We start from the raw sequence: 9067 nt of genomic DNA on the forward strand, positions 1-9067 counted from the left end.
TTACCCCTTATTGGGGGCAGAACAGCCCTATTGGGTTTATTTAATGGTTAAATGATTCCCTTTTCTCTGTAATAATAAAACAGTACCTGTACTTGATCCCAACTAAGATATAATTACCCCTTATTGGGGCAGAACAGCCCTATTGGGTTTATTTAATGGTTAAATGATTCCCTTTTCTCTGTAATAATAAAACAGTACCTGTACTTGATCCCAACTAAGATATAATTACCCCTTATTGGGGGCAGAACAGCCCTATTGGGTTTATTTAATGGTTAAATGATTCCCTTTTCTCTGTAATAATAAAACAGTACCTGTACTTGATCCCAACTAAGATATAATTACCCCTTATTGGGGCAGAACAGCCCTATTGGGTTTATTTAATGGTTAAATGATTCCCTTTTCTCTGTAATAATAAAACAGTACCTGTACTTGATCCCAACTAAGATATAATTACCCCTTATTGGGGCAGAACAGTCCTGTTGGGTTTATGTCATGTTTAAATTATTTTTTAGTATAAATAATTATTAATTAATGGTGATCCAAATTACAGAAAGACCCCTTAGCCAGAAAACCTCAGGTCCCAAGTGTAGCTGCCCGCCCAAGCCAACCTAACATTTGAGCTGCATAATTCATTGTGACTGTTAATGTAAGAGAAGTTTATAGCAACTTAGTGCAAATTTGCAGTACAGAACAATATATAATTTTATATGCTCTGTTGTATTGTAAGCAGAAAAGTTAGTCCTGCTGTTAAAGTTCATTTGTGTGTAGAGTAACAGCCAGCAGCATCAGCTAATATAGCCAGCTAAGCACAGGTCATTACAGGGTCAATCTGAGTACTCTAGTCACCTGACAGTCTAGTCCAATCAGAACCCAGCCTCACTCTGGGAGCTCTAGAACCTAGCCAGACAGCCAGCAGCCATCTTAGAGACAGAATCTTCAGAGAGTATGTCAGAGTAAAGAAACTGCCCGTAAGATCCTATGAGGCGAAAATAGGTGAGCTATCTTTGTTTATGTATTCTGATTAATGCTGCTAATGACAATGTTATTGATTATATGTTAGAATATACTGAATACTTCTTTTGTATGTTTGCCCCTAGTTCTACCACTTTCTACCACATTCTACCGCATTCTATGCGCACTTACTGCACGTATATCGCAACAATATTAATAAAACTGATCATCTTTGTTCCTGATTCCCTATCCTGATGATGTTACCAATAAAGAAAGTTATTTTTGTACCAGTGGTATGTTCTTAAAGTCTTTCAAGGATCCGAGGACAGTTACAGTAGAACTATTCCCCTCTGAGGAGGCGAGAAGACGCACCTCATCAGAGCTACAGCAGAAGTCATATCAAGTGTGCCTCAGAGTGTAATTTCAAGCCCTTAAAGAGACAGTGCACTAAAAAGTTAAACAGCACTGTAAAGCTAACCTGCCCTTTCTGTGGCCAAAGAGTTGACAAAATACCACAGAAGAAGTACAAATAGAGCCCAGTATTGCACCCAAGTAGATGTATGCCTTTCCTGCGGCCTTCAGAGTCAGAGCATTGCCACAGCGAGAGCGCACATATCGACAAGTGTGTTACCGACCAGAGTGAAACAACCACATGCTGCAATTCACCTAGAGACATCGCACACAAGCAGAGCAACAATCCTGAATGCTGCATCTCGGCTAGTAAAGTCACAGACAGCATTCGGAAAGTAACTCAAGCAAGCCACAGACATTCACAGCTGCATCTCTGCAAGTAAACACACAGACCGTCAGCATCCTGTAAGCAACTGCAAGCAAGCCAAAGTCCCTTACCTTGCATCTACTTCTGCAAAGACTGATCCTGAGTGATTCCTAAATTCTATAGAGAGACGCTTAATTTGAATCAGCAAGCCAAGTCACTGTATCCTGCTCTTCACATTAAGGTCAAGGTATCCTGTTTATTCCTTATTGATGGTCATGTGCTGACTTTGACACATTAAGAGGTATTGACTAAAAGGTAATAAGAACTTTGAAAGAATCCAGAGATATTTGCATTATAGGGACTTTATGTGAATTTGAATAAAGTTATTTATTCCTTTGTGTTTAACCTTAACTCTTTCAGGTCAAAATGTCTGTTTATAGTGATTCAATGCCATTGATAGAGGGGGAAGTGTTAAATAGTGAGAGATATTCCCTACAGCAGAAAGTATTAGAGTTGAGGGAAACCTTAAAGTCAGAGATAAATCCTGAAGAGATAGAAAGGATAAATTGTGACATAAAAGAGTACCTGTCTAAGATAGAGAAATTAGAAGCTGAGCTTAGGGAGTCTCAAGCAGTCTCAGAGCAGATAAGCCAGTTGAGACAGTCATCTCGTGAGAGAAGACCTACCCCAAAAATGCTAGAATATATGCAACAAGAGGCTGCACACAGAGAAAGGAAATTCAACCAAATGTACATAAAATGGAAAACGCACACTAATGAGGTTCGCATGAAGCTAAAACAAGAGTGTACAGAGGATGAATTATCCAACATGATGGATGCTGTAGAGAAACACGAGTTAGATATGAAGACAACATATGAGGAGCTAAGGTCTCACACAGTACCCTCCCAGGACATTAAAAGGAAGATCGATACATGCACTGCAATAACAGCAGATTTATTAGGGCTTATGAGAATACGATCAATTGAAAACGACTTTGACGCAGAGACAGAGAGAACAAGGCTACTAGAACTTTATAAAAGGGATTATGCAAAGTCCGTATATGGGTCCACAGTTTCAAGAGTAGCATCTTCTAGCAAACATTCTAGCCACTTATCTAAGTGCACCAGTACCTCAGCCAAAAGAGTAGAAGCATCTGCACAACTTGCCGCTAAAAGAGCTGAGATTGAGATGGAAGCTGTTATCGAAGCACAACGTCAACAATTAAAAAAGTTGAAAAACCAAAGAGACATCGAGGTCATAGAAGCTAAACTTAAAGTATATGCTGAAGAGGAAATAAAAGAAAATGGTGATAGATCCAGAGCAGTACTTCCCGAGAGAACAGATCCCTGTCCTTCTATCCCCACTAGTCATCATAGTGACCAAGGAAATGTTGCAGCTATTGCCCAAGCAATACATGAGACAATGGTTCTTACAAGACTTCCAACTCCTGAACCAACTGTATTTTCAGGAGACCCATTGAAGTTCATAGAGTGGAGTACAAGCTTTGAAGCACTTATTGCACGTCGCTGCTCCAATCCAGCAGACAAGTTGTTCTACCTACAGAAGTATGTTAGTGGAGAAGCCAAGAGTGCTCTTGAAGGTAGCTTCTACAGGAAGGATGAAGAAGCCTTTAAACAAGCATGGGAGAAGCTGAACACACGGTATGGTCATCCCTTTGTAGTACAGCGAGCCTTTAGAGAAAGACTTAACAGTTGGCCAAAGATAGGCTCTAAAGAGTATGTTAGGCTTAGAGAGTATGGTGACTTCCTGCAAGCATGTAGCAACGCCATTCCTCACATAAAGGGTTTGCAAGTACTGAATGACTGTGAAGAAAATCAGAAAATGTTACTTAAGCTGCCTGATTGGGTGACCTCAAGATGGAATCGTCATGTAACTAAACAGTTAGACCAAGGAAAGGAGTATACCAGTTTTGAAGAGTTCTCTTCATTTGTCAATTCAGAAGCACGTATAGCATGCAATCCAGTGTCATCTCTCCACATTCTGAAACCTTTGGAAGGAAAGCCAACGAGAGAAATAAAACGTGCAAAGGTCACTTCATTTGCAGTCGATACAATGACTAAAGACCATGATACCAATGAGAGTAAGCCTAAGGTCATTGATGTACTGAATAGAGAGAAAGCACGGACAGAGAGTCACACACCTCTTCAATGCATGTTCTGTGGAGAGAACCACTCCATCTACAAATGTCAACAAATGAAGGAAAGGTCGGTAGAGGAGAAGAAAAGATTCATACTGGATAACCAACTCTGTTTTGGTTGCCTAAGAAAGGGACACAGTGCCAAGGACTGTAAAAGAGCCACCTGTGGCATTTGTAAAGGACGTCACCCAACCCCATTACATGAGGATCGCCCAAAAAGGGATAGAGCTTCAACACACAGTACACTCATTGAGGGAGAAATCATATCCACACTATCTTGCTGTATGGTTAAAAGTGAGAGTAAGAATACGTCAATGATCATCCCAGTGTGTATCTCATCTCCAGGAACAGAAGGCAAGGAGGTACTTGCTTATGCATTACTAGACACACAAAGCAGTAACACATTTATTGACCAAGAGGTCTGTGAGAAATTGCAAGTGGCAATGGAGCCAGTGAAGCTTAAGCTCTCAACGATTATGGGAAAAGACTCATTGGAAGATAGTCAAAGAGTCACAGGAGTAAAAGTCAAGGGACTTTGCTCAGATGTCACCATAGATCTACCTCCGGTCTATACAAGAGACTTCATACCCCTTGATCGTGAACACATACCTACCTGTGAAACAGCCAAAAAGTGGAAGCACCTATCAGTCATCTCTCATGAAATACCCCCTCTGAAGGAGTACCGTGTGGGGCTCCTGATAGGTTATGACTGTTCTAAAGCACTGATGCCACGACAAATAATAACAGGAGGTGATGATGAACCATATGCGATCAAAACTGATTTGGGATGGAGCATTATTGGAGGACCACAACAGGCTGCAAGCTCAAGACAAGTAACCGGGTTATGTCATCGCATATCTGTCAAGACGTCACTAACCCCAAGTCCTGCTGCAGTGATCAAGATTCTTGAGTCCGACTTTGCAGACACCAGCTCAAAGGAAAAGAGTATATCTCAAGAAGACATAACTTTCCTACACATCTTGGAAGGAGGCATTCAGCAAAACCAACAAGGCCATCTAGAGATGCCCTTACCTTTCAAAAAACGCCCTGACCTTCCATACAACAGGAATCTTGCCTTAGTACGACTAAGACGTTTAGAGAGGAAGCTGGGAAGAGAGCCAAAGTTCAAAGGCGACTATTCCAAGTTTATGGAAGGCATCATACAAGACGGAGATGCAGAAAGAGCCGACCATCAACCAGACCCGGGGAAGGTTTGGTACATTCCACATCAAGGTGTCTATCACTTGAAGAAACCAGACAAGATAAGAGTGGTGTTTGACTGCTCAGCAAGGTATGATGGTGTTGCATTGAACGATTATCTGTTAACGGGACCAGACCTCACAAATATGCTGTCTGGTGTTCTCAGTAGATTTCGGAAATACCCCATTGCTGTCATGTGTGACATTGAAAAGATGTTCCACAGGTTTCATGTGAAAGAGGAAGATAGAGATTTCCTGAGGTTCCTATGGTGGGAGAATGGAAACACTAATACAGAGCCTGTAGAATATCGCATGAAGGTTCATCTGTTTGGAGCAGCATCATCCCCAGGTTGTGCCAATTACGGTATGAAACACCTTGCCAATCAAAATGAAGGAAACTATCCATCAGCAGCAAACTTCATTAAGAAAAACTTTTATGTTGACGATGGACTTGTAAGCCTGCAATCAGCTGACTCAGCAATCAAATTAGTGAAAGAAACTCAAGAGTTGTGCGCAAAGGGAAATCTGCGCCTTCACAAGTTCATCTCAAACAGCAGAGAAGTGTTGGAATCCATTTGTGAATCTGAACGTGCATCAGCAATGGAAAACGTAGACCTCAACTACGATGATCTTCCAGTCCAGAATGCACTTGGCCTGAGATGGGATGTTGAAAATGATGAGTTCTTCTTTAAGGTCTCTATTGAAGAGAAACCAGCAACAAGACGCAATATTCTCTCCACGGTAGCTTCTGTGTATGATCCATTGGGTTTCTTAGCCCCAGTAATCCTCAGAGGAAAAGGAATACTCCAAGAGCTGTGCAGACAGAAGCTAGGTTGGGATGACTCTATGCCAGAAGAACTGAGGCCAAGGTGGGAGAGTTGGATCAAGGATTTACAACATCTGCACGGAGTCAGAATACCAAGGGGCTTTGCACCCCACGATTTTGGAAAGTATGAGAGAATTGAACTGCATCACTTCTCAGATGCTAGTAGTTACGGTTATGGCCAATGTTCCTACATCAGGGTGATAAGAGATGAAAAGGTACATTGCTCCCTTGTCATGGCCAAGACCAGAGTTGCACCTACCAATGTCCTCACAATACCAAGACTGGAACTATCAGCTGCCGTAGTTTCTGCTTCAGTGAGCAAGTTCCTGAGAGACGAATTAGAGTTCAAGGTAGATGAAGAGTACTTTTGGACAGATTCACAGGTGGTTCTAGGCTACATAAATAATGAAGCTCGAAGATTTCATGTCTTTGTGGCGAACAGAGTTCAAAGAATTCGAGAAATTACTGATCCAGACCAGTGGTACTACATTGAGTCAGAAAGGAATCCAGCTGATCATGCTTCAAGAGGTCTTAAAGTTTCAGAAATGAAGGACTCAAATTGGTTTACAGGCCCAAAGTTCCTATGGGAAAGGGAAATAGTACCCATCAAAAATTGCCTAGAGCTATCAATGTGTGATCCTGAAGTGAAGGTCATTCAAGCCTTAAACACAACAACCAAGTGCCAGGACGATATGCTCGAAAGACTATCACGATTCTCCAATTGGACTACAGTAGTAAATGTAGTTGCTCGAATTCAGCGTCTGGCAAGACGAACTAGGAAGTTTGAACCCTTGAACGTTGAAGAAAGAATGAGAGCTGAGGATACAGTTATAAAACTCATTCATCAGAAATTTTACAAAGAAGAATTAAAGATGCTCAGTCAAGAACCTGGAAGGATCCCCAACAACCACCCTTTGCATCAACTTAATCTTATCCTACAGGATGGTATAATAAGAGTGGGAGGAAGATTGGAAAATGCACCTTTATCTTTCAGAGTGAAGCATCCAGCGATTCTTCCCAAGGATTCTACCCTTACAAGCCTGATAATTGATCATCATCACACAAGGTCCTCACATCAAGGCAGAGGTCTAACCTTGAGCTACTTGAGAGATGGTGGTTACTGGATTGTGAATGGCAGTAAAACTGTAGCTAAACACATAAAACAGTGTGTACTGTGTCGGAAGACTCGAAGGCCGACAGAAGACCAAAGAATGGCAAATTTACCCATGGATCGTGTAGAACCATCGCCTCCCTTCTCTTATTGTGGCATGGATTGTTTTGGTCCATTCTACACCAAGCAAGATCGTAAGGAGCACAAAAGATATGGTCTACTTTTCACGTGTCTAAGCTCCAGAGCAATCCACATAGAGATGTTGGAGAATATGTCAACTGATGTGTTCATCAATGCTCTTCGATGCTTCATAGCCATTAGAGGCACCGTAAGAGAAATCAGATCTGACCAAGGTTCTAACTTTGTTGGAGCTAAGAATGAGTTGAGAAAGGCTTTAGAAGAAGTAGACAAAGAAAGGATAACCATGTTTCTGGCAGAGAGACAATGTGACTTTCACATGAATGTTCCAGATGCAAGCCATACGGGAGGTGTTTGGGAGCGTCAGATAAGAACCGCAAGGAATGTTCTGAGTTCAGTACTAAAGCAGAGTGCTGGAAGAATAGATGATGCTTCTCTGAGGACTGTATTTTATGAAGCTATGTCCATTGTGAACAGTCGTCCATTGACAGTTGATAATATCAATGACCCAACAAGTTTAGATCCTCTGACTCCAAATCATCTGCTTCACCTAAAGTCCACTCCCATACAGCCACCACCCGGCAAGTTCCTCGAGGAAGATTTGTATGCCAGAAAGAGATGGCGACGTGTGCAATATCTGACCGAACAATTTTGGAACAGATGGAGGAGGGAGTACCTAGCTAATCTCACTCTCAGACAAAAATGGCATACTCCTAGGAGAAATGTTCAAATAAACGACATAGTGATCGTTAAAGAAGAGGACATACCCAGAAATCGATGGAGAATTGCTAAAGTTCTTGAAGTTCAGAAAGACAATGACGGATTGGTAAGAAGAGTGAAATTACAGATGGGAGATTCCAAATTAAGTAAGAGAGGAGAACGTCTCACTACTCCACTCATCCTAGAACGTCCTATCCAAAAACTGGTTGTTCTTATCGAGAATAATAATAATAAGTAAAATTCCCTTAATCTATGCAAACCAACTCAACAACGAATGCATAAATTAAAGGTAATTTGGTGGGAGTGTAGCTGCCCGCCCAAGCCAACCTAACATTTGAGCTGCATAATTCATTGTGACTGTTAATGTAAGAGAAGTTTATAGCAACTTAGTGCAAATTTGCAGTACAGAACAATATATAATTTTATATGCTCTGTTGTATTGTAAGCAGAAAAGTTAGTCCTGCTGTTAAAGTTCATTTGTGTGTAGAGTAACAGCCAGCAGCATCAGCTAATATAGCCAGCTAAGCACAGGTCATTACAGGGTCAATCTGAGTACTCTAGTCACCTGACAGTCTAGTCCAATCAGAACCCAGCCTCACTCTGGGAGCTCTAGAACCTAGCCAGACAGCCAGCAGCCATCTTAGAGACAGAATCTTCAGAGAGTATGTCAGAGTAAAGAAACTGCCCGTAAGATCCTATGAGGCGAAAATAGGTGAGCTATCTTTGTTTATGTATTCTGATTAATGCTGCTAATGACAATGTTATTGATTATATGTTAGAATATACTGAATACTTCTTTTGTATGTTTGCCCCTAGTTCTACCACTTTCTACCACATTCTACCGCATTCTATGCGCACTTACTGCACGTATATCGCAACAATATTAATAAAACTGATCATCTTTGTTCCTGATTCCCTATCCTGATGATGTTACCAATAAAGAAAGTTATTTTTGTACCAGTGGTATGTTCTTAAAGTCTTCCAAGGATCCGAGGACAGTTACACCAAGCTTTCTGGATAATACAGTAGGTCCCATACCTGTACATTACTTGCCTGTCACATTTGTATTACTGAATCTATTTGTCTCGCTATTATATCTGTAAATATCTTTATTTGGATGGTCAATAAATCTGCACTGCTCCCATTCTGTCCCAATATTGTTATTGGCATGGCACAATAGATAGGGTTACAGATAAGCCCCCCTCCCATAGGGTTACATACACTGACGACATAATGCAATAACAAT

General features: G+C 41.2%; 1 protein-coding gene across 1 annotated transcript; it reads left to right on the forward strand.

The window, feature by feature from the left end:
- Positions 1-591: 591 nt before the first annotated feature.
- On the forward strand, positions 592-8778 carry LOC101733728. Its single transcript, XM_031906411.1, has 3 exons — positions 592-993; positions 1098-8533; positions 8638-8778. The coding sequence occupies exon 2, from the start codon at positions 2096-2098 to the stop codon at positions 8057-8059; it is 5964 nt and encodes a 1987-aa protein (XP_031762271.1). The 5' UTR covers positions 592-993; positions 1098-2095; the 3' UTR covers positions 8060-8533; positions 8638-8778.
- The last annotated feature ends 289 nt before the right edge of the window (positions 8779-9067 follow it).

Source organism: Xenopus tropicalis, chromosome 7 (genome assembly GCF_000004195.4).
Source record: "Xenopus tropicalis strain Nigerian chromosome 7, UCB_Xtro_10.0, whole genome shotgun sequence".
Taxonomy (NCBI): domain Eukaryota; kingdom Metazoa; phylum Chordata; class Amphibia; order Anura; family Pipidae; genus Xenopus; species Xenopus tropicalis.

Coding starts and splice junctions, on each gene's coding strand:
- LOC101733728 (XM_031906411.1), top strand. CDS start 2,096: ATGTCTGTTTATAGTGATTCAATGCCATTGATAGAGGGGGAAGTGTTA.